Raw genomic sequence first — 15,137 nt, forward strand, 5'->3', positions numbered from 1 at the left:
AGAAATGTAGATTGAAGATTGAGTATTATTAGTTAACAATAGATCCTAAAAACAGTATTTCTGACAGCGACTCTGAGTCGCAATCTAGTGACTATGAGAGCAATTTAGTGAAATTTATTCCAACTTTTTACTGAAAACAAATTCGCTTTCTGCACAGGTATCCTGTGTAATTTAAAATTTATAAATAAATTTATATATAAAATCGATGGAAAACTCACAGTGCGTTTGATTGTATCTATCGTTATTATATACTTGTTTAATATGTTTCTAACAACTTTATATTGATTAATCTTAATTGCATATTCTAATGATATATAGATTGGAAATATTACAAGTTGTTGAGGAACACTATTTAAAATTATATATATATATATATATATATATATATATATATATATATAGAAAATTTATTTGTTAATATAATGACGGTAAATTGACGTATTTATAAAATGATTGATTTTAAAAAAACAATGAACAATTTTAACACGAATATTCGATATTCAGAACTCGATTGGGAAAGCTGATAGCAATGTTTAGCGAAAATATGCGGCGTATTTGAAAAATTTGCGAAATTCATTGCGGTTGAAATTTTTTTCCGCGGCTATGAACGAATTTATTCCAGGCTGTAATTGCGGCAAGGAGAAGCGATTCTCGTTTTAGTTGGCTCCTTTATTCGTGGCATTGAATTTATTCCGCGACTCCACGCATTTCCACAAATACCGGGAACGTAGCGTAAATTATCTCTCCTGTTACGCGCCGCGATTCGAATTTCCATAAAGTCGCGGTTGTTTCACATATTTATCTCGCGCATTTTTATTGGGAGTTTGTATTGTATTTTCATCTGAGACTACATATGTACGTATACACTATTCTATTAAAAATCTCTAATATTTATTTGTTTGATTAATTACAATCATAACTATTGTTCTACAAATAGTACGTAACAATATTGAAATATGATTTTGATACTGATTTTTCCGAAGGCTATATTTTAAATGAAGAATTATTTACCTGTGATTTTTACAATTCTAATTAAATTAATATTTAATATTGAATATTAATAATATTGAATAACAAATAATGTCACATATATGCAACTTTATTTTGAAATAAATTTTTAATAGGATTTTATTTTAATATAAGAATTTAACAATTTTTCGTACAGTACTTTTTCGAAATGTATATAAATTTAGTGAGTTTAATGATTTAAATGTACCGAATTATTAGATAACCAAGATAATATGAATATATATATATATATATATATATATTGTCAGAGCTTAAGTTCGAATTTTTAGTGAAATATCTAGAATTACTTATTCGCATCAGAATATCACATAAATTTTTCTTGAGATACCACTGCTTTATCTGTGATAACATATAAATTTTGTGACTTTATAACATTGCCAGAATAAAAGTTGCTCTTTAAAAATATTTTAACACTCGAGCCGATAATTACCGCGGCAAGATGACGAATAGTGATTGCCGATTAATTCGCGGAGATATGATTTCCACCATTTTCTCTCTTTCTCTTCTTGCATGAATGCGAATTTGCACTTTCCCGTAATTGCTATTTAATTTCGCGGTACTTTACTTTCGATATAATAGCTTGAAAAATTTTGGCACGGCTCGCGAATCTGCCGTTACTTGTAATAATTAAAGCCTGCAAAAAATCCTTCGGATCACTAATGATGACGTATCAATATTAACGATTTGTTGAAAATACATGCTTTATCTACACAAATATTGCATTTCATTTATTTATATAATTAAGTCATCACTAAGAAGAAAATGTAGAAGATTATGATTATCAAAATATGTGACGTGTACCTTTCGTGGCATATTTCATACGTATCGTATAGTGTTACACTTATCTGTAAAAAGAATAGATAATTATAATTAATTGATTAAGTCTAATAAAGATTATTTTCGAAATAATTTTGTAGACGTCATTAGTATTAAAAAGTAAATATAAAAGTAATTATACTACTGTACTGTATAATCTTCGTGTCGTGAAAGACTACGCGATCGATTCTATTATAGACCTTGTTCATCGCTTGTCATTAGAATTCTACGATCTGATAAAGTTCCTTATCTCGTTAACATTGTGCTGTTTGTTTATCTACATAGAAAGAGAGAGAACTCTATTTTGTTTTTTTTTCTTTCTATAGCGACATACGAGCGATAATTTGAAGCGTTATCTCGTTAATAGATAACAAGAACGATAAATCAGGAAGTTATTCGAGGGAGAGGCAGAATTTCATCCCCCTTTTCTTTTGTTCGACTTCTCTCGTTGTCTTCACATTTTTCTACGTTATTTTTATTTAAAAATAAAAAATATATAAATAACAAATAATCGAAGATTACATGGGTGCCAATATAATAATTATAAAAATGGTATAATTTAAATTACAAAATAACGACGTCATGAAAATTATGAATCGTAATTTTATTTGAATCTTGTACTAGTGATTCTCACAAGACTTAAATTGTATTAAAATATTTATATCTTACCGGTAAATGTAAAATACAAATAATTCTGTTTTAATAGTAAATTTTATTCTCTTGTGTATTGTCATTATTATTTAATATACATAATAAGTACAAGCGTTAATATTCGCAACATGATTAAGCGTTTTTTTTTTAAATTTATTATATATAGCTATAATATTTAAATTTATTATGGTTATAATAATTTTGTATAATAAAGTTGCGAAAACAGTTTGAGAAACACTGATTTGCGCAGTATTATACATTGAAAGATTTATGAAAACAAAACATTGACACTGTTATTTATTACATATTTATTATTCACAAGCGCCTGATGATTTCTAGATTTAACATAATATAATAAAACGAGTAACGTGTATGCTAGGATAATTATTTTATTATACGACGTCGCCTATACGATAAAAGATAGAACTTTGATACGAAGGTTAAGATGACACAGCGGCGGTCCAGAGACATAATCGATTACTCGAGATAATAACAGAGCGGCGGATGGCGGTCAAGGAAAAGTAAACGGAAGCCACCGGAGAGAGAAGACAAATAGATTCTCTTGGATCTTTTTCTTTTCCCCCCTTTCTTTTCTCCCTTTATCCCTGATTTCCATTCTCTTAAGAGCGAGAGGAAAGTCACATTTTGTGTTTAGTTGCGTTTTGCAAGGAGAAATATTTTCGAAGACAGAGACTTGAAAAGTTAATACATCGAGGGGGTCGATGAAAAATTTATCAATGTTATTCCAAATCGATTCTTACTGACGTTCAATAGAAGTAATAAAATGACGACGGGTTATATCGGGCGTTGAACAAAGGTAAACACCGTTGATCCTTTCTCTCCCTCAAATACTCTCTCTCTCTCTCTTCTCTCGCTTCCGCCTTTTCGACGGACAACGGCGAGAGCTGCGGTGTAGGTCAGGGCATCAGCCAGTCACCGAACGATCTCTCTGAACGTTGTTGCGATTGTCAGCGCGAGAGATCGAGCCGAATGGTGGAACCGCCAGGATTTCCCCGGCACGCCAATTTAGCAGAGTGATTGACAGACGGCGGCTTGATGGCGTTTCGCTTCAAGCTCGCCCGGTAGTATCAGCGACGAGTTACTCCGACCGAATGATTTCCACTCGAACCGCCTTGAACTGCCGCTGACGTCTCTTCTGTTGCTTACCGCGCGATAAAATATCTCTTTCAATATTCAAAATCAATTATCCCCGCGCGAAGGGAGAATATACGAGTTAAATAAAATATATGTCGAAGAGAATATGGTAAATGCACCTTTATCGTTGGTCATCCAGACAATCAAGATGTTAGGGTAAAATCTTTATGTCGATCTACATTAGGTTGGCTAGACACGTTAGAAATTTTTAAATCGAGAGCTATAAAAGAGATGCGGCATTTTTGTTTTATGATTCGAATCGATTCGAATTCGTCCCACTTTATAAGCTATTTTGATGAAAAATTTGTCTGTAAAAAATTATTATTTTCGGTGACATGTTATATTTAATACTTTAATTTGAGGTACAAATATATTTCGAACAAAGTAAAGATTGGCAGAAATTGAAATTATACTCAGACATGTTCTACTGTCGCGTTCTTAAAATAATGATCCGAATAGGACGAATTTGTCTATAGGGAGGACAATTATAGATAATAAAAAGCTAGTTTTGCTATTTGCGGTAATTTATGACATATAAAATAAGCTCGATAAATATTTTAGGATAGGTATGACAAACATTCTATCCATCTCTCTCGAAACAAACGTGGAGGTTTCCACATTTAGCGTTCGCGTTTTCTTCCGTCGAATTTCCGATCATTTCGATTAAAATCGGGAATCTCCCTGATGCGTCACTTTTTCGGAACGCGGTCGAAACTTCAGACGCTCCTGTTGTTCGAATCACGTCGTGCCACGGTGTAACGGCGATTGTGTTACATTTTCGCCGTGCGCGGGACCGCGCGTGTATCGATCCGGTGCATTATATGCAAGACGGTTTTCGCAGTCAACTGCCCGCCGAAACCGACAGACGCCGCCGCCGCCGACGTCGACGCCGACGCCGACGCCGCTTCGCACCGGGCACTGTTTTCATTGTAAAGCGCTTTGTTCGGGAATTAATCGTGTAGGTGGGTGTCGACGGGTACGTCTCGAATTTCAAAGCGAGTTTAACGCGATATTATGCACTGCGTGTCGGGGATGGGGGGGGAGGTGGAGATGGGGCGGGGGGAGCAGGGGTTGCATCGCAGTTGGCAATTTTAAATCGGTGTCATTTACGGGCGAAACGCTCGCGTCACGTCGCGTCGCGTCGCGTCGCGTCGGGGCGGGACGGGGTAGGGTGGGATGGGGCGCTGAGGGATCTCTCGTTGAGAAGCGCTTTTTCGTCTCCGCGATCACATAAATATGTATTTAACCCACACGCACACGCACACATACGTACGCATAGGCTGCTCCGTGCATGGTGAAATCAGCCACGCGCAATTAGAGTTTCTCTTCTCAGAGGAGAGCGAATTAATTGGCGCCGTCCGATTTTTCGCGACGCCGTTGAATTATTTCTGCACTTCGCGTTACATTACGCGCGACATATTAATTATCGTAATTACGGATCGCGCACGCGAAATGCGCGTGCATAATGCAGGTGTCTTGTCGTTCGCGCAATATCCCAAAACAAATTGCCGCCGCGCTTATTACTCATAAACGACGATTAATCGTCACGGCTAAAATAGTGAGCTATCCGCTTTTAATTATTTACACGCCGGCTAAATGGGCCTTTGCCTATGCAAGTTGATCATTAATGGAGTTCTCTTTTTTTTACGTATTAACGAAGTCGACTTGCGTCAATTTTTGCCAAGCAAGAAATTTATTCTTATTAATTATACATTATTTTTATCAGAGAGATTATCTTTCTCTTTGTTTTGGTGCTTTCATTTTCATGCGCGCCTTCAATGGTTACAGTTTTGTTTAATTGACAAATCTAATTTATATTGATTAATTGTGCGTGCGTCATGAGCTTTAATTATCATTCAAGCTCGCATTACTCTTCTATCTTCTCGCAATAACTTTCGGCTGCAAAAATCCAGACGTCTCGTTAAACGTCGTAAGGGTTCTTCATCTCGACTTTGCGCGGACGGCGACAGCTTCTGTTTCCTTCCCCCGCTCTCTCAGTCCGTTTCATCGACTTATATACATTACACCGCATCGAGCACGAGCCACTACCATCATCGCAGCTCGCGAGACTATCACGATAGTCTACTACCATTACATCGGACGGCATTGCGCCTGGCGGTTTCCGCGTGGCGCGGCGTGGCGCGGCGCGCTCGGACGAGGCGGAGGAATAGCGACGTAGGAATAGTGGCGGCGGAGGTGGCGGAGGAGCAGGAGGAGGTTGTGGAAGAGGAGGAGGAGGAGGAGGAGGAGGACGTGGAGTAGGTTGCGCGCGCGGCCATTTTGATAATCTCCCACTCCTCCGTCTCGCTCCCTCCTCCCTGTCTCTGTATGTGTGTATCCGATATAACTCTTGCTCTTTCTCTCTCGCAGTTTCTCTCGATTCATCTTTTCCCGACTGCTCGTTCTTTCCCTCTCTCTCTCTCTCTCTCTCTCTCTCTCTTTCTCGCTCTCCTCTTCCCCACGCACACGAAAGACGCATACCAACACGTGCGCGCACACGCGCTCGCTCGCTCGCTCGCTCGCGCGCCTTTTTCTCCTCTCCTCGTGCTCTTGCGGCGTGTGCACCGCGAGCTCTCTGTGATTCCTTCTCTCTCGCTATCTGTCCGTCTGTCTTTCTCCCTCCTTCTCTCGGTCTCTGTTAAAAGAGCGAGGAGTAGTAGTTGGCCGTCCCCGTGACGGTGGTCGCTAGTGTCGCGGATTTTCCCCTCCGTCCTCCTTCCCGCACCCCGCTTCCCGCACCCCGCTTCCTTTCCTCTTTCCCACTCTTTGCTCTTCCTCGTTCGGTCTCCATCCCTCTCCGCGCGCGCTCTCTCGGATCGCCCGCCGACACGCGCTCGCTCCTCTCGCGTACCGATACACTACTACGGGGCACCCACATACGCGCGCGTACGTGTGTGTGTGTGTGTGTGTGTGTGTGTGTGTGTGTGTGTGTGTATCTCGCGGTCGGCGTGCGCGTCTATCTCGCTCCCGTCCCGCGCCCTCTGCCCCGTCTCGACCGGAAGGTGCCAGTTTCTCGTCGACCATCGTCTGGTACGGAACGCTCGTTCGCGCTCTACGTACGTTCTCGCGGGTCTCGTCCTCGTCGTCTCGATAACCCGTCGTCTCGTCGGTTTTACAGTCCGTGTGAGTGTACGTCTCTTTGTTCTACGTGTGTGCGTGCCGCTCAAAGATAATCGCGAGAAAAGAGAGAGAGAGGGAGAGAGAGAGAGAGAGAGAAAGAGAGATAGTCGCGCGTTGTCTCGCGCGAGACACGCAGTGCCGGTGCGGATATCGGATTCTCCCCCCTTTTTTCTCTCCCCCCCCTCCCCCTCCCGGAGCGTCGTCCACTTCGCCACTTTCGGTCGCTTGGGTTTCTCGATCGCTCGTCGTTATCGAGATATGTCATCGCCGCGAGTGCGCGACGTGGTGTCCGTCGAATGAGTTCCCTCATCGCCGCGAGTGTGTTACCTCCCGCGGGAGAGGAGTTTTCCTCCGATCTTCCTTCCCCGGTGTGTGCGACGAGCAGGAGCGCGCGCTTCTTGGATTAGCCGCTCCCCTCGTGCCGCTTACGTCACGGCGCGCGAACTCGGCGAGAGAATGAGAGTGCCTTCGCCGTCGTCGACGAGTGCCTCGTGTGATTACCCCGGTGATCGTAGTGATAACTCGACGTCGAGATCGCCCTCGGGCCGCGCGACGACGACAGCAGCAACAGCAGGCGTCGTTCGAGGCTCCTCCTGAACGCACGGTGAGAGTCCCCTCGCTCCCCCTCTCTTTCCCTCCGCCCCCTCACGAGCGTGCTGTGGGCCCCCAGCTAGTTCGCGGCGGTTCCGTTGCGAAACGAGCCGTAATCAGCCAACGTTGCGCGTAACTCTACCGCGGTGCATCGCGCCAGCTTGCTTCTCGTTACTCGGAAGGCTGGTTTATCACGCGCGATTGTTCAAGGTCGCGAGAACCAAGAAATACGTCGCGTTTTCTACGACCATGTCTGATCATGTAGAACGGTAACGCGGGAAATTATCTGGCCATTTCTGTCACGTTACGTGTCAGGCGATAATTTATTTCTCTTCATCGAACGTGACGCGTAAATACATAATACATATGTAGTTCGAGAACGAGAAAGTGCTCTCGGTGCTCCAATTTGCATCTCTCACGAAAGACGTCTACGTCTGTTTCGAATTACGGTGTAGGAATCGATATCGCCGTTTGTAACGGTCGGATTCTCGGTAATCGCGCAGAATGATGACGCAAGATCATCGGGGGAACTGCGCGTTAGCTGGACGCATCGAAGGGTAATCGTTTGCTTGTTTGAAAATATCGCTCCAATTAAGCGTCGGTCTGAGCGACGTCGACGTTATCGCAGTGGAGGCATCGCGTGGCTTTTCCGTCCCTGTGTGTGTCAGGGCTCGACGGATTAAGTCCGCATCATTGTCACCTACAGATACCAGGTATCATCTCTCGCGATAACGAGAGCGGCTGCATCGGAAGCGTCATCCAATCCAATCCAATGCAATCGTGTTGAATGTTGTCTCGAGATAATCGATCCGGCTCGAAAAGTCAGGGTCATCCGCGATCTAGGCTCGCAGCTCCAGCCTTCGACGAGAGGTCGGTCGATCGGTCGATAGCCACAACGAAAATGTACTTTGCACCTAGCCGACGGCGGCTCTTCTCGGCGGAACTCGGGAAAATCGTCTGATAATTATCAGCGTGAAAAGTCAACGTCGACAAAGACTGCGTTATTCGCTGATTATCGCAATCTCTCTCTCTCTCTCTCTCTCTCTCTCTCTCTCTCGCGCCCGCCGTCTCGCATTTCGCGTCTCGCTTCGACGTGTTGCGCAAGTGTTTTTGCGATTATCTCCGCTACTTCATAAACGCATTTTTCAGAGCGATGTCTTTAGCGGAGTGTTGTTATGTCACAACGGTTATATCTGCATGCGATATAATCCTAAAGAGACAGTGGGCACGTCCCGGCAGAGTTAATCCGTATCACTTTATCAAAACTTCCCAAACATTTTCCCGGGAATTTTCGAAGCTTGTTATTTTTGGCACGGTCGTTATATTTGACACGCGAATGTCGGTTGTACGCGCTCGATTTTACCGTTGAAAAATTTCCTGCGGTGTAAACGTGCCACCTATTGTTTGATTCGACGCTTAATTTGCGCGACAAAGTTCCCAAAATAGCGCGGCGAAAACAATGCGCTCGCCGCCAACCGTGTGATTCATCTTGCGTTCGCGTTAACGTTGTCAAAGCGACGCTTTTATGAATCATGTTTGTCCGATGTGTGCTCGCCGTTCCGGCGGGAAATCCGCCGTATATACGCGAAGAAAGCAATTTTCTTGCCGGCGCCGTCGTCACCGGACGATAACACTTTGTCGTCGAGCGACGTTGTGCGCAATGCGGGAGAGTATTCGCTCGCATTTTAATGCCCGTTGTTTGTGGACGGCGGAGAAATCTCCGGCCGAGAACGCCGTACTTTGGTCGCCTCGATGTTCATCTGCTCTTTAAAGACGGATTTCCCTCCTACTCCTAGTTTTAGTCGAGAAATATGCAGCTGCGCGAGAATTCGTGTGAGACGCTCGATTTCGTTTTATTTCCGTGAAAGGGAGAGAAACGTCGTTTGAAAAATCTATCTTAAGCAAAAGTATCGTAAATTCTCGTCGAGTCCGTTCGGAAGACTATTGATATATAACCGAAATAACGAAGCTAACCATTTTTTCTTTTTTCACAGTTGTATCTTCACGTCGGCGACTAAAAGAAAGCGGTAAAGCATCTTGAAAGTAAATGAGCGTAACTTAGTCCCGGGAGTAGTCACGTGTTAAGCTTTGACACGGGATTCTATCTGGCATCTGTTGTCACACCTTTTACCGTTCGGCTTGCCCCTTAAGATAAATGATACAGCAATAGATAGTGATATTTATAAATTTCAAAAAAGTGAAAAAGAATAAGGAATTACAAGAAATAAGGGATAATATATACAATTTTATTGATGATTTAATTTTGTGTCACTATTTTATTCAGATATTTATATCATAATATAATATTTAAAAAATAATGATATTGTATACATGTTTCTCCGTGAGATGCTAAGTATTATAATGTCATATTTTTGCTACGCTTTTGTTAATGTGGCTAAGTATACTTATTAGCTACGGATAAGGAGTTAAGAAGTCGCGTGGGCCGGATATCGCATGGCTTTAAGGAAAAACGCTGAAGATGTTAGGAGCCGCTTTGTGCCACCGCGTTGCAAGAAGCAGGAAAAACGTCACAGGTCGTTTCCGAGCGACGTTTTACGGCCGATCCATCTCTGTCCATAAAATAAATCTCGTTATTTTACGAACCGGCCGCGTGTCCTGGATTTTCCCTCCCGAGACTTTATCGTTGTCCAAGGACGATGAATCTTCTCCGCTTCGGCCGCATTTTTCTTAGAGCACAGCAGATGGGGGAAGTGCGTTCTTCGATGACGTCATAGAAGCACGAGATCAAAAGTCCACATGTGGAAAGAGATACAAAGAATAGAATATGTAAAGATGTTTCTGAAATCTCGTTTTAACGAAGTCAATCAGCTTTCAGCGATCCTCATCCTTGTCTCATGTCAGTTTTTTCTTAGATAAATTGTATTTTTTTTACTGCGTCTGTTTCCTTTTGTACTCTCTTAATTACCAAATAATTATCTTGGTAGCAAAGCAAACTAAAATTTAATTATTTTTCGTTAAGTGAAGGCTAGAATAAAATGGTAGATTTATAATCTATCATTAAGCATATTTAATAATCATAATATTTTTATTATACATCGATATATTTTATTATAAGCTGGGTTTCCAGATTTATTTCTTTTTTCTGATGTACAATTTTTTTTAAACATTTTTTCATGTTTTAAGATCGATTCGATATGGAAGAAAAATGATCCAGTTAGCAGAATTTTATACAACCTTGAAACTACATCTTGAAACTTCATCTCAATTCATCTTCTTTTGCATCTTCTTGCTTCTTCTGACATAGTCTCACACTTAGTTCTCACTATGCTATCTAATATGCGCGTAATCATGTACACAACTCGATCTCATTATCTTGTATTTTTCATGAATAATAATGCATGATATCGATAAAATTGCTCGACGCTGATGTTTGCTTTCTTTTTTTTTTTTTTTCCAAGTGGTTACGCTTTTAGACGTACTGATAGTCGCTAATTAATTATGCTCGACTGAACGCTGCGCTGACGTCACACTATCAGCGTTATTTTTCTCGCATAAGGCATCGAAGTATTTGTTGTCATTTGCTACTGTGTGTATGTGTGTGTGTGCGCGCGCGCGCGCGCGCGCGCGTGTGGTGTGTGTGTGTGTGTGTGTGTGTGTGTGTGTGTGTGTGTGTGTGTGTGTGTGTGTGTGTGTGTGTGTGTAATTCGATTTGTTATGAAAAAGCAATTTATGTTTGTTCTGTATATTAAATAATTTTTTTAGCAAATCAATATTTAATTAAACAAATTTTATATGTGGGAAATTGATTTACGCGCATAAACACATACACACGCGCATTGTTTTTATTTATCGTGCATTTTTTAAATTTTTTCGAGTTGATTAATAATTGATAAACTTGAGCTGTGATTAATGATTGATAAACTTGATATATAATTTTTTATTTGATCGAAAGAAATGCAATGTAACAACTGCAATAATAATCAGAATAATAATAAGTGTAACTCTTGCTCTTTTCTTTCTCGCCATCGCGTGTCGCCGCGCTAACTTTGTGTTACATAAGAAGAGTAGAACGATTGAAAGGAGAGAGAGAGATCCGATGGTAATGCCGAGAAGTCATGGTTGCCTTTTAAAAATGGCCGCGTGAGACACATCAAAAACATCCTCCGTCAAAAACATCGGGTTGCCAAGTCCCGCGATTATTATCTTATATACATTTTATGTGCACTTTAAATACAAGAAAATTAAAATCAACATTGAGAGATACAGATAACGTTTATTTTTTATTTTTTAATTAACATAATACGTTGACTCGTAAAAACTCGCGGTAGGTTTTTTTAAAAAAAGAAATGTCAAATTAAAATTCAAATTAGTCGATTGAAAAAACTTAGTAGTTTAAAAAATAACTATAATTTTAAATAATTAAGCATGCGAGGATTTAATATTTTTTAAATTACATTTGAAAAAATAAATTTGTCAAGAAACTTATAATTTAATTGAATAAAATCGAATGTCTAAACAATAATAACAAAATAACTTGTCGTTCGCGTTTTCCGTCACGACAATATTATTCGAAACGCCTCTCAAGATTGCTATTTGCGTCATAGGACATTTTACACGCGTCAATGATTTACGAGTATAGGTCTTAGGCCCGCGCGAGAGGGAAATGCAGGAAAATAAGCGAAAACACTTTGAGAAAGGAGACTCGATGGGAAAGGAGATGCAACGATGAGAGCTAAATTTTATCGGCGTTACGTACACGCGCGTACTATCTTCGTTTTCCGCGAGGAGAAAAATTCCGAAATCCACGCGAAGAAATTCTTTTATGATGATCATTAAAAGAGTTCGGGACGACGGGAAAAATCCTGCCGTCGTAAAAGTACCGAGGAATGTAGTTATTGCCGGGCGGTGGGACGACGACGACGACGACGGAGGTTCTCGAGGAGCCGAGGCATTGTCGTCGTGGCGGCCTCATCGCACATCGAAGTGTCACCCCCGCGGGGGGTGTTCGACTTCATAATAAAATTACGGCTTCGTGGTTACGATGTGAACCGAGTTTGTTCCCGCGCACGGCTCACGCTCCGCTTGCCGCGTCAGGTGGATTTGATTTGAAAACGGCGATTCGAGAGGCGAATCGGCACGTCGTGATATATCCGACGGCACAAGAGCGCTGATAATATCCGATAATGTCCGTCCCGCCCGTCCGTCGGTGATAATGAACGCGAATGAATTGAGTGCGCTCGCGATGAGTTTGAGTTTCTGATATGTGCGATGAGCGATTTATTGTTATTATTATTATTATTAGCATCGTTTATTCAACGCTCTGAGGTTAATCCCCGTTTGTCCGGTAATGTTGTTAGCAACAATTTGTTACATTTGAGCAGGAACTAAAAATCGCTTTAAAACTCTTTGATGATACGATCGCGCTTCCATTTATTTGTGCCAATGTAAATTTAACTTTGAAATCTCAATTTTCGGATTTATGGATTTTTTGGAGAGAAAAAAAATTCTACAATCTTGGCAAAATAATCATCAAATTATGATGTATGTTTTTAAAACAATGTTTCATCAGCTAATTCACCAGCAATCAAAATTACAATTTATTTTTTTAGATTTGACCACGGAATTACAATTTATTTTTTTTTTTATATTTGACTTCAGCAAAGCTTTATGTCACGTCTCTAAATTCTAGTACTACTCTTTTGAAAATTCTGAACGTATAATGTAAACGTGTGTGAGAGAGATCTCGACGCGCGCGTCCCGTTATGCGTTTCCAGTTTAGAAAGATTTCTCAACTCGTTTTCTCTCTCGACGTGCGCTCTCTTTGCTTTTCGCGAGCGGTAAGCGTTTTTACCGCGTATATCGTATTCATAAACTCGGCACGCCACCATGTGTTGCCGTTGCCTGCGTTGCGTAATCGATTATGCCCACAATGAGTAAGCCGTAACTGAACGTACGGATTTCAATTATGCCGAGGTAATACGAAGCTAAGCGCGTTGCGTGGCTCTCTTTGGCATTGTCGCTAAATGCGTTCAATGTCAGCGCGGTAGAAAAGAAAATCGAAATCCTGACCTGGTTGAAAGAAACCACTGCTGGTCCGTGAACTCGCCGATCGAAATTTCACGACATCGTCGCGCGACTATTTTCAAAGTGCGTGGAACAAATATTCTGGCCGCGGCGAAACGATAAACGCTTTCTCGATTTTCGAGATGCGAGTGAATATGCATTTATTAATATTATTTCTGTTATTAATGAATAAAATTGACAATTATTAATACAGCTAAATAATACAGTTAACTATATAATATCTTTAAAATAACTAATTTTATTACGCAATAATGAGAAGTTATCAGAATTTATTAATTTATTGTTACCAATTTGATCGTAATCTCGTGAAAGGGGAAAGGAGGGGAGAATTTTCTTTTATTTTTTTCACAGAATAATTCAATTTGATTGACTTGGACTTAAAATAGACTCGAGAATATGAGAGTGGCGACTAATCGAGAACTTTGACATCTTATTGATAAACCGCATTAGTCATTTAAAGGAAAAAAATCTCATTGTGGAAATGATGCGATCATTTATTATCGATAAAATCGCAACTGCGTCGCAGTGAATAAAGCGTATAAAGACGCATTATAGAAAGCGTCTCGCATCTGCGGGAACGTTTAGGGTTACTTCCGCGAATGCAAGGCAACCGGGGTCGTCTCCAGGTTAAGCGAGCGCAAGTTGGTTTCTCGCGAAGGGAAGATTCGTATATTCAAACGAGAAACGTGACGTATTCCCTCGAGGAAGGCGGCGTTCGCGGAACGGTCCGCCGTGGAGAATTTCGCGCGAAGCGGAACGTCACGACGAGTGGCTTAAATCGCTTTAATAAGGAGCATTCAAGGAGATTAGCGAGATGGCGAACGCCACGAAACTCATGGCTTTCGAAGGTCACCGCGCCACCGGCGTCTTGCTGCCGCCGTGCGCGAAACGATGTCAGTGTGTCAGTGTCAATGGAGGCGAGTCATCGGGTCCGCGTCGATTGTGATTCAACGGGAAGATTATTTCGCTAATCCGCCGTAATATCGACTCCTCTGACCGTAACCGTGTCAGCGGACGAGAGAGAAAAAGAGAGAGAGGGGAGGGGGAGGGAGGAGAGAGAGAGAGAGAGAGAGAGAGAGAGAGAGAGAGAGAGAGAGAGAGAGAGAGAGAGAGAGGGCGAGAGGGAGCGAGGAAGGGAGGGAACGTGAGCGGCGCAACTCGCGCGTAATATCTACATCATTAGGAGATTGAATCCATTTCCGATGCCACCGATGACATGCTACCTCGACTCACGCCACTGTTCGCTTGCTTGCCACCACAAGCGCAGTTAGTTTGGGTTATTTCGGGTTTCTGCCGCGCGACCTCGATACTCTCTAAAGATACATCACCACGTGCGAAATCACGTGGATGTATTGCGCTCGATGGATGAAGCTTAAACGAGGTTTTGTTAAGGCGGATCAAAGACACACGTATACATACACGAGGAGTCGAAGTGTATCGATTTTTGGCAAATAGCTTCCTATCTTTTCGCCGAAAAATATGGAGGATAGTTCAGTTTAATAATGTCACACGAACGCAAATATATATTGTGTCGATATTTCTCTCCTCGATTCGTAATGCGAAACTGGTAAAGTTCGGCAAACAGAATTTTGAAAGTGGGAGTCGCAAAATAACAGATATATTGTGTGGATCAAGTCAGCTATTTTCTAAGCGCACGTTTTTCATTATTCCACAAAATCTCTCTCTCTCTCTCTCTCTCTCTCTTTCTCTCTCCCGCGTTAATGTTTATC

The 15,137-nt window shown here is 41.6% G+C and overlaps 1 protein-coding gene across 7 annotated transcripts in view; it reads left to right on the top strand.

The window, feature by feature from the left end:
• Window positions 1-15,137, top strand: part of lilli (AF4/FMR2 family member lilliputian) — a 211,105-nt gene that overhangs the window by 69,989 nt on the left and 125,979 nt on the right. The window contains exon 1 of one of the 7 annotated variants that reach the window (XM_011631839.2): window positions 6,578-7,375. The exons of 5 other annotated variants lie outside the window; for them this stretch is intronic. Coding sequence is in view for 1 of the 2 variants with exons in the window: in XM_089085323.1 (XP_088941449.1) it covers window positions 7,867-7,919 (53 nt within the window). In the remaining variant the exon portion in view is untranslated. Of the gene's footprint in view, window positions 1-6,577; window positions 7,376-7,851; window positions 7,920-15,137 lie in introns of those variants that run through there. One more of the 7 variants, XM_089085323.1, reaches the window with a different exon arrangement.

The sequence above is a fragment of the Pogonomyrmex barbatus genome, unplaced genomic scaffold, assembly GCF_055798465.1.
Source record: "Pogonomyrmex barbatus isolate J1 unplaced genomic scaffold, ASM5579846v1 scaffold1, whole genome shotgun sequence".
Lineage (NCBI taxonomy): Eukaryota > Metazoa > Arthropoda > Insecta > Hymenoptera > Formicidae > Pogonomyrmex > Pogonomyrmex barbatus.